The sequence below is a fragment of the Diaphorina citri genome, unplaced genomic scaffold, assembly GCF_000475195.1.
Source record: "Diaphorina citri unplaced genomic scaffold, Diaci psyllid genome assembly version 1.1 scaffold4, whole genome shotgun sequence".
In the NCBI taxonomy this organism is placed as follows: Eukaryota; Metazoa; Arthropoda; class Insecta; order Hemiptera; family Psyllidae; genus Diaphorina; species Diaphorina citri.
In genome coordinates, this window is record NW_007377443.1 from 430672 (window position 1) to 447015 (window position 16344).

General features: G+C 37.8%; 2 protein-coding genes across 3 annotated transcripts; both read right to left on the reverse strand.

Moving 5' to 3' along the window:
* Positions 1-142: 142 nt before the first annotated feature.
* On the reverse strand, positions 143-3483 carry LOC103522051 (zinc finger protein 33B-like). Of its 2 annotated transcripts, none has more exons than XM_008487190.2 (3): positions 3218-3483; positions 1699-2661; positions 143-1562 (listed from the first exon to the last, which is right to left on the reverse strand). In XM_008487190.2, the coding sequence occupies exons 2-3, from the start codon at positions 2606-2608 to the stop codon at positions 661-663; spliced, it is 1812 nt and encodes a 603-aa protein (XP_008485412.2). In that variant the 5' UTR covers positions 2609-2661; positions 3218-3483; the 3' UTR covers positions 143-660. The 2 variants fall into 2 exon arrangements, with proteins under 2 accessions (XP_008485412.2, XP_026687686.1); XM_026831885.1 differs by having other exon boundaries at positions 143-1554; positions 1691-2661.
* Positions 3484-6019: 2536 nt separating this feature from the next.
* LOC103522144 (manganese-transporting ATPase 13A1) lies at positions 6020-16259 on the reverse strand. Its single transcript, XM_008487281.2, has 15 exons — positions 15923-16259; positions 15303-15456; positions 14678-14833; positions 14080-14262; positions 13486-13623; positions 12941-13067; positions 12384-12538; positions 11280-11455; positions 10625-10861; positions 9994-10210; positions 9375-9563; positions 7678-7802; positions 6843-7038; positions 6513-6709; positions 6020-6167 (listed from the first exon to the last, which is right to left on the reverse strand). Exons 1-15 carry the CDS (start codon positions 16217-16219, stop codon positions 6021-6023), a joined length of 2694 nt encoding a protein of 897 aa, XP_008485503.1. The 5' UTR covers positions 16220-16259; the 3' UTR covers position 6020.
* Between the last annotated feature and the right edge of the window lie 85 nt (positions 16260-16344).

The following is a 16344-nucleotide window of genomic DNA, read 5'->3' on the forward strand; positions in this document are numbered from 1 at the left end:
CTGTTGGGAAATATGAAAATATAAAAACCACCTCTCCCTCTCTTTCTCCTCCTTTCCTTTTCTTCTCCATCTCTCTCTAGAATTATGTAAAACGAAAAACGTATCCGTAAATAGGTAGATAAAAATAAATAATAAAAAGATATCTTTTTACAAAACATAATCAAGCTATAATATTATACAATACCCGGACATGAAAATATACATAAATAGATATTTAGTTCGATATACAATGGTAAAAATATAGGTACGGTCTTAAATTAAATAGGTACATGATGTAAACAAAAAATAAATAAAATATATATTAAAAATACCGAATAGGTATAAAATCTATTAATATTGTTAAAAAGACCTACTCACCGTTTATAGGTTCCTTAATAAATATCTAGGTAGAGTATGCTGTATGGTGAGTACAATCTGTTAGGCAAATTTCAGTCAGTAGAGGTCGTTTTCCAATAAACAAAAATCATTCAGGAAGAAAACCTCAGAAGTCTTAATGGGACCCAGCTCTATCAAATTTTCTTACTTAAATGTCTGTATTTTCAAATTGCATCACAATCGACATATGTATGTAGGTACTTCCTAAAAATATAAAATCATAGATCAATCAGGAGGGTAACAAAAAAGATCAAAGACAATAATCTATTTAGGTATTACACATATCTAGGTTTTGAACTCTACCTTGATGTGTTCAACCTTTGTGTTTTGGATGTCTTGGCAGAGATTTACACGTAAATAATGATATCCCTGAATGTGATGAATTAAATAAAGCTTACTACCGAAAGACATATAGCAATATGAACACATATAGTAGGCAGAACTGCGTTGAGTTCCAATCACACCCATACCAGTACACTCATTTATATGAGCACGTAGAAGGCTCTCCTTTATGAAAATCTTCTCACAGTGGTTACATGGGAAGGAAAATAATGATTTCTCATGACCAAGAATGTGCCGTTCAAGTGATTTTTTCTTAGAGTAGCATTTGCCACAAAGTGAGCAAAAATATTTGAACCCATAGTGAAAACTTTCCAAATGATATCTGAGATAACATTTCCGGAAATATATTTTATTACAATGACAGCACCAATATTTTTTAATAGATTTTTTATTAGTTTGTTTACGTTGTTTTTTTATACGGACACGTAACGGTTTCATTTTTTTCCTTAGGCCATAATGGTCATTCTTTATGTGTCTTAACAAAGTTATTTTTTGATAGTATTTATTTGGGCACAGTGTACAGAGATATTTCTCAGGCATGCCTCCTCCTACTTTATGTACTATTTTGTTGTGTTTCACCAAGCCTCGATCATCTGCAAAGTCTCTTTTACAGGGCTCACATCTGTATTTGTATCCCCAATGTTCCATGTTTATATGTCTGTATAAAGTTCTTGAATGTGAAAATGTTGCATTACAGTCCTTACATGTGTAATTAACTCCCATGTGCCAGTCCAAATGCTCTTCCATAGTAAACTTAGTGGCAAATACTTTGTTACATTTTTCACATCTCAATATTTCCTTTTTCTTGCTTCCACAACATTTTAAATGAGTCCTCAGATATAAATCTGACAACTCCCATGTGCCAGTCCAAATGCTCTTCCATAGTAAACTTAGTAGCAAATACTTTGTTACATTTTTCACATCTCAATATTTCCTTTTTCTTGCTTCCACAACATTTTAAATGAGTCCTCAGATATAAATCTGAAGTATACACTTTGCAGCAGAATGGTGTAGTACATGCATAGGCACTTACAGAATGAGCACTGTTTGTATGTGAGTGAACGTCTTCAACAGAGGCAAACCTCTCCTTACAAAGAGGACAATCATGTAAAGATTGGCCATGTTCTTTCTTCACATGAAAATTCAATTTTCGGACTCCCCCAAAACTTGCTCCACATATTGGGCACAATCTCTCTGAATGACACCTGACTACATGTCTTGTAAGGAGCTTTTCCATTGTAAAACTTTTCTCACAAAGATTACACAGAAATTCCTTTTTCACTAAAGTACTTTTTGGTTCACTTTGTTTTTGTTCCTTCTGAGAATTTTGTTCTTTGGAAGAAATCTGCTTTTTATTAGTTTTTTGAATAACAGGAGTTTTCTTTTTTCTGACAGCACTTGATTTTCTGGAATTACTTTTACCATAAGGATTCCACTCATCATCATTATCATCATACTCATCTTCAAATGAATCATGTTCGGACTGTTCAGCAATATCAGGTCTCGATTCTTTGTCTACGTCTTCATCATCCTCTGCTTCATACTGAAACTCTTTGTCTGCTTTAGACTCATAGGGACCAGAGTTGAGATTTTCCAAGGTAATTTTATCGATATTAGGTTTCTCCTCAACAGAATCATCTGATTCATTGACATTCCAATGTTCAATTATCATAGGGATTTGCTGTCTATTCTGATCTATATTCTTATCATTAGGGCTTTCTGAGCTGATTGGATTCGAGTATTTTGAATCAAGGTCAGACATAATTTTGTCTTCATTGCCCTCAATGTCAACATCAACATTCTCTTCAGTCTGTTTAATTACTTCAACAATTTCAACCTGGTTCCGTGGGAGCTTGATAATCATTTTTGTAAAGTTTTGAAAGCCAATCATGTAGAGATATAGGATTTAATCCACAACTGGACTATACTGATCTTTCACTAAGCCTGAAAACAAACAAGTTTTTAAATGCATTAAGTACTTAACTGTACAAAATTAAACTGCATGAATGGGAGTCAAGAGTTCCTTTACTCCAGCTGTAGGCTATTACAACTTAACTATTATTGTGGTCAAATTGTTAGAGACTGTTTCTAGTTGGAAAAGGTTTTCTCTTGTTTTCCTTTCACAAAACTTTTGGAAATACATACCTGCCCTGCCTAGAACAGTTTAATTCTTTTTTTTTTTAATTGAGGGTTTTCTGAATCAATTCAGGTCTTATTTCAAGAACAAACCTCTTCCAATTAAGATAAAGTTCTCTCAGGGCAAGAACTGAACCCACAACCTAGCACTCAAAAGGCAGGTATAAAGTGACACAGAAAGAAAAATGACAAAATGGGTATTGGATTTCTAAGGTAGTTTTGTCATAAAAACTTACCAATTTTGTAGACACAGGAGCCATTCCAAAAGACACCATTTCTCCATTTTGAATTTCACTCTTGAGAAATTATTGCTTGATATGACAATACATTAGGAGATAAGTGAGTTGCTATTTCTAGTACCTACCTGTTATTTGGTGAATAGAAATCGAAATTTCTGGGTATTCCATGGTCTGGAAACACCTGAAGGCAACTTGTTAAGTAGGTAGGTACCTAAATACCTAGGTACTCAGGTAATCAGGGTAAAGGTAAAGGTACTCAAGGAGTTACCTTATATCATTATACCTCCATCAAGGTTATGATTGTTATGAAGGTACTCCAATTTTTTTTTTTTTAAAAAAAAAAAAGAGGTTTGACAGAGGGAACTGTAACTGCTATGGTCTTATTGTCCTGAAATCAAAGAGAGAAGGAAGACAGGATAGGAGCCAGCCGTTCCGAGAATGAACATTATCCCATCAGGATAAAATCCACCCCGGGCGGGAATCGAACCCGCGGCCTAGCGCTTACAAGGCAGACGCACTACCAACTAAGCTAACTAGAGTAACTAGGCTGGCTCAGCTGGCTGAAACTCCAAAAAAATCAAAAAATCCAAAAATCAGAAATGTCTACTTTCCAAAAATTCAAAATTTGGCGCTCTTACCCTCCAAACAATTTACACTGTTGCCAAACCCTAAATTGTGAAATGTTTTGTGTGGGATTTTTCCCTTTACAGAGGGATTTTTTTTACCTCCGGATCAACAACCTCTAGAAAGACTGTTTCTAGCGGGGTGTTAAAGCACAATGCACAATCAGAGGTGAGGAAATACCCTAGGTATACTTTGGATTGGTTTTGGGCTTTAGGGGGTACCCACTACCCGGATCCGACTTGGTAAGACCGGGCATAAGGGTTTGAAAACCTCGAGTTGGTGTACTTAGGTCTCGTAGGTACGTGATTTAGGTAACTTCACTACCTACACTAAGTACCTACGTCTAGATACGACGGAACTTAAACCAAATTTAAACTGAGATCTCAGCTTGAAGATGTCTTAGTGCCTGATGCAAAATCACTGAAATCAGTCTTTAGTCGTGGTTTTATATCTAGGTAGGTACCTAAAAAATAACATCTATTGAAAAAACAAAACGGGTTCAATCATTTTCTCTTGTAGGTATATTTTTGTATGTACGATAAAATTTGGTGCTTCTCATACAAGATATCGAGTGTACGTAGGTATAATCTGTTTACAACTTGAGAGATCTGGAACTTGAGGTGTTTTTTCTGCACTCGGAGTGAAAAGTCCAGAAAAATTAGCCCCCTAAACACTGTTCCATAAAGAATTTCGTACTTTGTAGGTACAACTGGTACACATTAATTAAATTAATAATAAATAAATAAAAAAAATCTAATGAAACATCTGTACCAAAATCAGTGCAAAGGCTCTGCACTAACCTTTATAAGCACACATGTTTAAATAGTATATTAAAAATATTATCATTAAAAACCCTGGAACCACAAATATCTACATTATCTACTTCCCTTTTTCCCAACACTTGTGTCAAACAGCAACTGAGGTGAATTCAATTTCTCATTTTTGAAAATACTGTCTGCAAGTTGACTTTGTACTTAAAACCTGAGCGAATAAGTAGGTACCTATGTCCTTTACTCGCCATCCCTCTAAAAAAACGAGCTAAACAACATCCCTATACATATTGGTAGTATGTAAAATATACAGTTTGAAAATCTCCGAGACGTATTTCTAGGATCTAAAACTCTCTGTACCTGTACCCAGGTACCCTGTGCCCACAAATTGAGTAGGGATAGTTGTACTTTACATATTAAATTTATTATGTACCACCTTGTCCCATGTAGATCTGTCTTAGTAAATGTAGCTCGATAAAATTAGTGGGTGGCCTAACGTCACAATTTTGGCCAAAAGCTGCATTTATTCAGGAAAGCACCAAATTTGGTATGGACCTTCATTGGGAAATTATGTACCACCTTGTTCCATGTAGATCTGTCTTAGTAAATGTAGCTCGATAAAATCGGATCAGACATCAGATAACACTACTCAGCTTAACTTTAGTAAAGAATTAAAGAACCAGAAGAAATTCAGCTATATTTTTACAACACCCAACTCATTTGACTATCAATTAAAAACCAAGAGGGAAATTTCCAAGAGTGTCATCATTTTCCCTCATTTTTTTCATGTTCAACTCTTGGCGGAAAATTGCATTTTCCCTCTCTTTTTTTCTTCAAATTTACAGTGAACACTCGAAAAAACATTTTCAACCATTTTCAGTGTGATCGCTCAGCTCTTGGTACCAGCTAGATAGATTGGAAGTTTTCAGTAACGAAGTCTGACTTTGCCTTCGCCAAAGTACCAGAGACACAGTCGATCCACCAAGTAGGAGAACGCAAAGTCAGCCAGAAGTACCATCACCAGGGTGAATTTGAACTGGAAATAGAAGAGATTACAATGGAGGAGTTGCAAATGGGTAAAAATTAAAAATAAATGGTCGATTCCTAAGTAAAAAGTTGGGAAAATCCAAATCTGAGGTCAAAACTGCGAAAAAATAACTTTAAAAGGTCGAAAATTCAATTTTTATAATGAAAGAGTTCAAAGATTTGTGACGTCAGACTTAAAGCAGTTGCTATTTTTGTCCGCTAGAGGAGGAGCAGAAAGAACTGCGCAGAAACGTATGCGCACAAACACATTAATGCGTTGCCTGCGAGGGAGCTTTGCTCGGGACATTTGATAAAATGAAGTGAAAAAGGTAGTACAGGAAAAAAGGAAAGCGAAAGAGAATGAAAAAGTCTCGTTTAAACTCGGTTTAAGTTTAACTCTCGAATTAAGCAATCTGATAGGTTATTTTTTTTATGATTATTTTTTTTTTTAAGACTGTAACATGAATCTAGTCGTAAAACTCGTGATTTTTCTCACTTCAATGCCAACTTACTTCTTGACGGTCCGTGCCGTAGCTTCTTGCACGAGATAAATGAGACATAGGAAATGTACAGCAAACTGAAGCAGCACTGTTAAGATTGTGTACAGGTTGAAGATGTTGGGCAGTGGACGCTTTTTGGACAGCACTTTCAGTGGCTATAGAAATAAAGAAGACAAAAATAAAGTTCCCATCATCGACAGAAAATTTACACGCGGTTTTTCGATTGCAAATATTTCAACAGGTTACTTTCTGGTGTTCACCTTTTTGACCGAGCACCTACAATTTTCCCGGCCCCTCTGAGACTGGGTGAAGTTATTGAGAAGGGGTTCCCACTTGAAAAAAAAAGTGACGTTGGAAAAAAAAGTGGGCCTTTAATATGGCACCATTGAATGAATGAACGCTCTTAACAGGTATGCTCAGCAAAAATAAATCTCAAAATTATTTTAAATATGGATCAAAGAATCGAGACAGCACGGAAATTTACAAGAACCACGACTTACCTTGGATCTAGATATAAACAGGAAACAGGCAGAGATGAGAATTCCCTGTAAGGTTGCCTGAGTATCGCTAAACTTGACACCATCTAGATACAGGACTGACTGGGAGTAAGCCAGGATCAGCGCGTTTAGGGCGAGAATTTTGAACATCTGTAGCGTGGTGACCAGAGTACAGCGGCCTTGCTTGATCACGTGACAAACTGAAACGAAAACAAGGTGACAAGGTGTTAGAATGAGAACAATACCGAAGAAAAGTGGCTCAGAGTGGGCTTTTTGTAAACGAGGGACTGTCAGGGTATACCCTCCAAACTAACGAGGTTGGCAAATACTTACTGCATTTGATAGAGGACATTTTGCTGGTAAAGGGAGCGGCTATACTGGCGTCTCCTAACTTGACAATCTGGGCAGGCTCCTCCAGATCCTTCAACATTTTCTCCAGCTTCTCCTTCTGCTTGGCGGCGCGGATCTGTGCCGCACTTCTCAAGTCTGGAGTAGGCCGCCTGCCAATCTGATTACGACCACTGGAGTTCTGTAATAAGGAAATGAGTTTTATGGCCGGGACCACAATAAATTTGATACTAAATCTTGTTTGTTTTTTTTTTTTAGGAGGTTCGATAGAGGGAACTGCAACTGCTAAGGTCTTATCGTCCCGAAATCGATGAGAGAAGGAAGACAGGATAGGAGAAAGCCAGCCGTTCCGAGAACGAACATTATCCGTTCTGGATAAAATCCGCTCTGGGCGGGAATCGAGTCGCAACCTAGCGCTTACAAGGCAAACGCGCTACCAACCAAGCTAACTAGACTGGCACAATTTGAGTTTAAGTTTAACTATTGGATTAAGAAATATTATTGACTGAAAAGTTTGAGATCAATTAATTTATTAGGTACCTACATCTCGACTTAAGCCCATTTAGGCATGTTTTTGAAGCATTGCCATTTAGAATCAGTATGGAATATAGTGACGACTTTAAGTCGATTATTCTACTATTTTCGATATTTTCTTTTAAGTGAAAGGGTTCTCCTGAAGGAGCTCTTCCACCCAACCACTTTTCCAAGGAAAAACACAATAATAATAATAAATCATCCTTTCATTTCATAGAACCTAGGTTTATACATTTTAGCTTGAAAAGGTCTCCATAGCCCATGTACTTGAAATAAATGAAATTACCGCTCTGTTGGTTTCGTAAGGTTTAGGTGCCGCAGATTTCTCAGCTTCCAGTGCTTTTCTTTCTGCTTCTTTCGGGTCTGAGGATTTCTTCAATAGAGTAGGCACGTTAGAAATGATAGCCACACCTGGGGGGGGGGGGGGGATCTATTGAAATGAAAGTAAAATAAGGTCTTTAGTGACAGTGGTTAAACCCTCCATTCGCCGGCAACCTACACGTCTCCTTACATGGAGAATGACCTAATGGCCAAGTCCCGACATTTGAAAACAACACATGAGAGACAGACTCATTATTTCTTGGATTTTTTTTTTTTCCATCAAGAAATAGCAAAATTTCACTCAGGGGCCCTCTTTCAGATAACCATTGAAAATACATAAGAGGCCCGTGGCAGCAAGTGTGGTGGCGCCATTACTCCTAAAGAGTAAAAAAAATGACCTCTGTGCTGCCTTTTCGTGCACAGAGGGGCATAATAAAAGACTTATGTCTACTTACATCTGCCGGGAACTCCACAACTTCAAACTGGTAGGCCATGCCTGGCAAGAATCCAGTGGCCAGAGCAAATACCAGGGCCGAACTCAGACCCAAGCTCACCAGGAGGCCCTTGTTTTCATTCAGATTCTCCATGAACGGGTGCCCCTGATTAGAAAAGAAAATAGTTCCGTGTTAATTAGGTAGATTTTTCATTTACTAAATCATAACAAAGACACTTGAAGATTTTTAAGAGGTGTGATAGGGGGAACTGTAACTCCGAAGGTCTTATCGTCCCGCAATCGAAGAGAGGAGGGTGGTATAGGAGAAATCAAGCCATTCCGAAAAGGAAAGAAAACGAATCTTATCTGATAGGGATAAAGTTCGCCGGGCGGAAATGGAACCCACGACCTAGCGATAGCGTTTACAAGGCTATTCTCCGATAGCGTTTACAAGGCTATTCTCCGATAGCGTTTACAAGGCTATCCTCCGATAGCGTTTACAAGGCTATCCTCCGATAGAGTTTACAAGGCTATCCTCCGATAGCGTTTACAAGGCTATCCTCCGATAGCGTTTACAAGGCTATCCTCCGATAGCGTTTACAAGGCTATACTCCGATAGCGTTTACAAGGCTATCCTCCAAAGCTAACTAGGCTGGCTACACTATTTCTGGTTCTGACCAAAAGGGGAAAGATATAGTAAAAACACAGTTGTACCAAAACCTAAAATCGACACTTAATACTTAATTCATTACTCACCCTATAGTTGATCGCGAATGTTGCTATTTGTAGCGATAGGGATATAATGTATACAGTGCTGTTTAGAATGTTGGGTTCGAATGGTTCTGCTTCCTCTGCCTCCCCATCAGCAGGAGTCGGTTTGGCATCCCTATGAAAGAAAAAGAAAAAAAAAAAAAAAAAAAAATACATAGATAACTCGTTCAAATTTTCCATCAATGCGATGGTGGAATTCGAACCCGGGACCTTCTGTATGACAAGCGTTACAAAGACACAATACTTCCCATTCATAAAGATTGCTGGGTCTACATGAGAACACAAAAATGCTGGGTCAACATGAGAACACAAAAATAATAATAATAATCTGTTGAAATATTAAAAATAATTGAAATCGAAAAAAGAGTGTAAATTTTCTGTCGATAGTGGGAATTGAACCAGGAACCTTCTGCATACCACTAGGCTAGGAAATCGTCCCTCTTAGATTGAGTTCTCACCTGCATCTGCATGTTTGAGGGCTCCCACATCATTCGTACCATCTCCACACATGAGGGTAACGTAGCCCAGACTCTTCAGTACCACGATCACGAACTCCTTCTGTTTAGGAGACACACGGGCAAACACGCTCACGTGAGGTAGAATACGGCGCAGGAGCTTGGGGTGAGCGTCTTTTAAGTACGTGAGGCCTAAAGAGGGAGAGAGAAATGATGTTTTTTTATGTTCTGAATAGGTTTGACAGAGGGAACACTATAATACCACCAGCCAAACGCGCTCAGGCCATCTGACAAACCGTAGTCTATCAGTTAGAGTTTAGGCGAGAAACTTGCAGATCTAGACCTATCAGACGGCCCGAGTGTGAGTGGCTGGCCTTAACTCTAACTACTGAGGTCTTATCGTCCCGAAATCGAAGAGAGAAAGAGGACGGGTTAGGAGAAAGACAGCCGTTCCGAGAACACACCTTATCCGTTTAGGATAAAGTCCACCCCGGCCTGTTAAGCCAACAACCTGTTAAGTTCAATTTGATTTGTATAGGCTTAACAGGGCTGTTAAGCTAACAGGGTGTTAGGATTAGGGGTCAAAAAGAAGGTTGGTGAAACCCATCCCTAATATACATACCTTCACCAGTTAAACACAAGTCATACACATCTAGGAGATCTCTGGAAAGGTTCTTCGGCTCCAGAGGAAGAGACAGGGTTTCGTCTATCGACCTCCAGGTCCATTGTTCTTTAAAATCGGCCGTCAGAACTAGAACGCCCGCCTGCTTGGTGGTGAACTCTAACTCCTTAGCTACGTGACATGCCGTGAGGGGGTTGTCACCCGTGATCATCACCACCTGAGGAAATATATGAGAATATTGTTGATAAAAACAATCAATATAAATGAATACTTTTTTGGGATGTTAAAAAGAGTAAAAATAATAATAATAATAAAATAAAATGAAAAAAATAATTAATAATATTAATAATAAATAATGTTTCAGTTTCACCGCCGTTTTTGTTTCATATGAAACAACCGCTACATTAGACGCATGTGGTCTGTGTCGGGTCCTTCTAGTCCACTGAAAAGAGTACCTATAAGTATAAGTAGTGCTTTATTTAGACTGTCAGCTTAGAACAAGTTGTTCCATTATACCAACAGTTTAATAGAGCACCTCTTTATTGAAATAATTTTGTGTTTCTTTTCCACTTTTCCTAGGTAGTTCTTTTTCTACAACTCACTCGCTCTTTACACATCTCTCATTCCTTACCGTATGTGAAGCGTTGATGATCTCCTTGATAACACTCTTTGAGTCCTGTTTGAGAGGACATGAGATAATAATGAACCCAGCAAATGTTAGATCACACTCCAATACATCCCGAGTCATGTCCCGAATTTCTTCGTGAGATCTGGGACCCAAATGTTTCCATCCCAGGGCCAACACTCGGGCACCTCTACGGGACAGGTCTAGATAGACCTCTTCATAGCTTGGATCTACACTGGAGAACTGGAAAACATAGGTGCAGAGGGCATTAGTTTGAGTTTATTGGAAAAATGTATTTTATTAAAATTGAAAACATTAGCCACAATTCAGTTTTGGCAACGTTTTATTCTAAGTTCAAGCCTAGTTAGCTTGGAGGGTAGAGCACCAGGCTTTTTAGAGCTAAGTCGCGGGTTTGATTCCCACCCGGGGCGGACTTTATTCGAAACAATCCAAATAATGCTCGCTCTCGGAACGGCTGGCTTTCTTTTATCCTGCCCTCCTCTCTTTAATTTCGGTACGATAATACCTTCGTTGTTACAATTCTCTCTACCAAAGTCCTCATCAAAAGTTATTTATATTAGCTTAGGAGATGCTATTTGTGTGAAATGAAAATTGTATAAATAAATCAAATCAAATAAAAATCTTCGAAAAAACTACTTACCATGGGTTTGAGTGTCTCTGGAGCGCCCTTGACAGTGGCTAGATAGACAGTCTCCGCGCTACCAGCCTTAGTATATCCCGCTACCACTGACATCCGCTTCAGTGCCGAAGAGAAATGGAATCGGTGGAAAATCTTCATCCCCGGATATTTACCCTTCTTGGGAATAACGGCATCCGCTGCAAAGAAAAGGAACAATGAGATGAAGGTGTGATAGGGAGAAAATATGTAGTCTCCCAGTAGTCAGTTTCCATAATGTGTCTCTTTTCATCTGTGTCTCTTTGAACTTGGAGTTATTTAGTGTCGACTGTACTAGTTGCTTACCCTTGGTCAAGTTCCAGATGAATTCTGGTACAACCATGTCCATGGCATTGTGACCAAATTTATCTGAAGCTGTGATCAAGTCAGTGTCCTCTTGAAATCCTTTGCACTCCATGTAATATTTGTAATGGTAGTCAATAGGGAACACCACACCCTGAAAAGAAAAACAGTATCTAGGTTGTAAGTATTTTATTTCTTTTGAAGTCAGATTGTACTTAGAAGGAAAAAGTAATTGAAAAATACCTCAGCAGGTTAACACATAGCCCTAAAAAAATCATTAAGTAAACAGTTGAATTTAGAGTAAAAATGTTTTCTGGTAGATATATCTTATATTATAAGAACAAGATCCATTCACAGTTCACATTTCATAGTTCACACACTGATCGCTCTATCTCGAGAACCACAACTAGAATATAATATGTACCTTGGTTATCCTGATCAAATTGGACTAAAAAGACAAGATTGTGATGGATAGTAAAGATTGCTTAAGGCAATAATACCGGCTTTTGTAAAATTTGTATGAATTTTCACAATTAATTGTTTCTTCTTCTTCTTCTTCTTCTTCTTCTTCTTCTTCTTCTTCTTCTTCTTCTTAGCCTTTTCCTATTTAAATAGGATCAGCGTTTTTTGTCAGTCTCTTGTTTATTACACAATAATAAAAAGTGCCTTTATACCAGGAATCTAACCAATATCTCATGTGTTTTATGTGTTAATATAATGTGTCTCTTTTCATCTGTGTCTCTTTGAACTTGGAGTTATTTAGTGTCGACTGTACTAGTTGCTTACCCTTGGTCAAGTTCCAGTCAATAGCAGTGAGTGTGGCTTTCTCCAGAGGATCTCCTACTAGTCCATCATCTAACTGTACTAGGGAGTGACATGACGCCAGCACTTGAATGCTTTCCGGTGGCGCGTCTTGTATCGGCAGAACTTGCTTAGGAAATCTATCATGGAATATAAATAAAATGTTTCATAAAAAATAATGATATTGTAAAGAAAAAATTAAATAAAGAGGAATTAATCCAAATCCACATTTTGAACCATCGATTTCGATTTTCCAAAATTTCATTAGATTACAAAAGAATACCCAACTGATAGGTACCGACCCATAATTAATTACCCCATCTGATAAAAGATAGGTACTAATACTAAGGGATATACAAGCTATGATACAGCATCCCGAGTCCAATGTAAATTAAAACCCATTTATCAGCTCCTGTGCTTGCTATTAGGTCACATTAGAGACCCATTCTATGACTAGGTACCTACTTATAAATACTTTACTTACTTGTACTATAAACCTTATAAAAAGGTAAGTATTAGTAATGACATGGTATACAACTTACTGTTTAGAAATGCCAGCTACCCCCTCTACAACGAGATTGTCGCTGGTCAGGGTTCCTGTCTTATCAAAGCAACAGATCTCCACTTTGCCAGCGAATGGAATTCTGAATGGCTCCGTGCAAAATACACCTGTGGGGGGGAAAAGCGGGAATTCTTTAAGAAAATAAGAACACAAGTAACTTTTACTCTTCACAGTTAGGGGGAATAGGTTCGATAGAGGAAACTTGAACTGTAACAACGGAGGTCTCATCGTCCCGAAATCGAAAAGAGGACATGATAAAAGAAGGTCAGCTGTCCAGAGAAAGAACCTCATCTGTTTGAGATTCCCCCTAACTGAAAGAACTGTATGTTCGCCTCGGGCGGGAATCGAGTCAAGATTTGTATAAGCTTAACCCATCCTTTAGTGGGCTTTTTATGTACCTATGAATCGAACCCCCGACCCAGTACTTACAAGGCAGACGCGCTACCCTCCAAGTTGACTAGTATGGCAAGATGTTAAGTAGGTACTTTAGGTAAAGAATTTCAAGTTCAAACCATGATATCTTACCTAGCCTGGATAAGGACACAAGTGATGTATTGACTGCCAATGATAGTTCTATGGGTAGCTCCGGTGGAATTACGGAGGTTAAAATAATTGTACATTCCAGGAATAACTTGTACCGATTCCTGTCGGGATCTTCCGTTCCTGTAAACATAAAATGTACCCAAAAGATTGTTTATTAATGGTCGGGACCACAATTGGAGTCTAAAAAATAAACTTGGCTTAAGTTTAACTCTTAGATTAAACAATCTGATTGGTTAATTTGAGGAAGAAAAAAAAATCAGATCAGATTGATTTTAACGTATGAGTTACACTTAATAGATAGTTCAAACTCCGATTATGCACCTGGACATAAATAACATAGGAAAATGTAAAGAATTCCATTTTCCCCAATATTTCAAAAGACATTCAAAAGAAATTGAGTTTAAACTCAGTTTAAGTTTTAATCTCGGGATAAGCAGTCTGATTGGCTTTTTTTTTTTTTAATCAACCTCGTATCGCTTAATCCGAGAGTTAAACTTAAACCGAGTTTAAATTCACTTTGTGGACCCGAGCACGAGTATTCTGCCCATAATAATGATCGTAAGTTCGTAATATTACCTTTGATCCACACATAGGCTGAGGCGGCAATGGCAAATATCAACAGGAATGAAATGAAACCAAACGTTTCCAAATTGTTAGCAGTCACGCGCTTCACTCCAAACAGAATGGTACGTAGGAGTTTACCCTGGGATGTGTTGAATCCGGTGCGTAGTACGTACGCTATGCAACCATTGTCTTGAGCTGGAGATGATAAAACGATTTTTTTTTTTTTTTTTTTTCATGTTAGTAATTTTAATTAATTTTCGAAAAATTCATCAGAACATGATGTACACAATAGGGCTGCCTGGAAGAGACTGACAGGAAACGCCGACCCTATTTAAATAAGAAAAGGCTATTAAGAAGAAAAGGAGTAATGTTAATTTAACTCTTACGTTGTTAGAGCCAGCCTAGTTAGCTTGGATGGTAGCGCGTCTGACTTATAGCGCTACCCTCGCGGGTTTAATTCCTGCCAGTGACGAGCTTTACTCTAAAAATTCAAAACAGATAGGGTTTGTTTTCAGAACGGCTGGCTTTTTCCCGTCCTGTCCTTTTTTCTTCTAATTCGGGACAATCAGAACTCTGTTGAAAGAAAAAAAAACCAACACTAAGAGCTCACCCCTCAATCCCTGCACAGTCTTGGCGGGAGAAGTGTGTTGAACTACTTTGGTTCCTCCAAACAGAACATGGAGCTTGCCATCAGCTTCAATGTCCAACTTCTTACTCCCAACATCCACATTCTCCAGAGGCTCCTTCATCTGAGGTACTGACTCTCCTGCAAGATCAAATAATAATGGTTACTTATTTCTTTAGGTACATTGTTAATTTGTCAATAAAACTGACAAGTTATATACTACATTGAATTAAACGTGGTAATAATAAGAAAGAAAAAATAATATTAAAAAGGTAAAGACCTTATTATACATTATTATTAAAACGGTTCGTGGAACAATAGTTGAGAATATTATTCCATCTTTGAGCTGGGATTTGAAGCCATGACGTACTTATATATGGACTACTTCTAGGCCAAACAATTTGGCTTGAAAAGGAATTTTTATATATACCCCTTCACCAGACAAGCCGTTAAAAAAAAAAAAAAAAAAAAAAAATGTCACTATGGTGTTTGCTCCCTGAAAGGGGCCCAAAAAGGGGGAAAAAAAAAAAAAAAAAAAAAATAGCACAGCCCAAAAATGGAGTAAAAAAAAAAAAACAAGTAATTTCCATCAATCAAACATAATTCTCACCTGTTAGCATACTCTCATCCACAATGCAAGATCCTCGTAGTAACAGAACATCACAGGGGACTAGATTATCATTGGTAGATCTACCGATAGAAATAATGTCCCCTGGAACTAGATCATCACTCAGGATTGACTTCCAACGACGATTCCGGTACACCTGGTCAAATGAGAGATTTGAAAATTATAATCAATTAAATAAAGTCAAGAAAAAACCATTTTTACAAACTTACTGCCAGAATAGTGAATTTTCATTTAGTTCTCTAATCTTGGTAAATTAGATATGTAGCTATTATTTATGAAAAAATTGTGTTTCATATCTTGTAATTCATAAAGGACTGTCCTTGGTCTGGATGGACATAATTATTATTATGTTAAGGTGGTCTCTTCTTGATCCCTTGTGTGCCACATCCATTTTAGTTTAGGACTATTGCACTGCATTGTGGATGAACATAAAGGAAAAGACTCTTAAATGAACAAACTTGGATACTGTTTGGGCACACATGTAATGTCTGGACATCATGCAATTTCAATTTTCATTTCAACATAAGACTGTAGACTCAGGGGTAAGAGATTTATATTATGTACTTTCCTCTCTAGTGGATTAAAGAATAAACATTTCTCACCTGCATGTTATAGGGTTTATTTCCCATCTTCCTGATCTCGTCCATGTTCCTCAACTGTTGAGTGACCAGCGTACATTCAAACAACACTAACATGATCAGTGTGAATATTGAATAGTACCAGTATTTGTCCAAGCACCAGAGTAGGACACAGAACATTTGAAATACAAAGAAGGGAGCTGTTGCTCGTTCAATGAATAGCTCAATGAATTCTGGTACAACCATGTCCATAGCATTGCGACCAAATTTATCTGAAGCTGCAATCAAGTCAGTATCCTCTTGGAATCCTTTGCACTCCATGTAATATTTGTAATCGTAGTCAATAGGGAACACCACACCCTGAAAAGAAAAGCATAGTAGGGTATAATTACTAAGCAGGTTAATACATAGCCCTAAAAAAACATTAAGTATCACTTGAATTTAGA

Coding starts and splice junctions, on each gene's coding strand:
- LOC103522051 (XM_008487190.2), bottom strand. CDS start 2,608: ATGATTGGCTTTCAAAACTTTACAAAAATGATTATCAAGCTCCCACGG. Junction 1,563..1,698: donor CTGCAAAGTGTATACTTCAG/ATTTATATCTGA, acceptor GGGAGTTGTCAG/ATTTATATCTGAGGACTCAT.
- LOC103522144 (XM_008487281.2), bottom strand. CDS start 16,219: ATGGAGTGCAAAGGATTCCAAGAGGATACTGACTTGATTGCAGCTTCA. Junction 15,457..15,922: donor ATAAACCCTATAACATGCAG/GTGAGAAATGTT, acceptor TCATTTGACCAG/GTGTACCGGAATCGTCGTTG. Junction 9,564..9,993: donor CTTGTGTTTAACTGGTGAAG/GTATGTATATTA, acceptor CTCCCTCTTTAG/GCCTCACGTACTTAAAAGAC.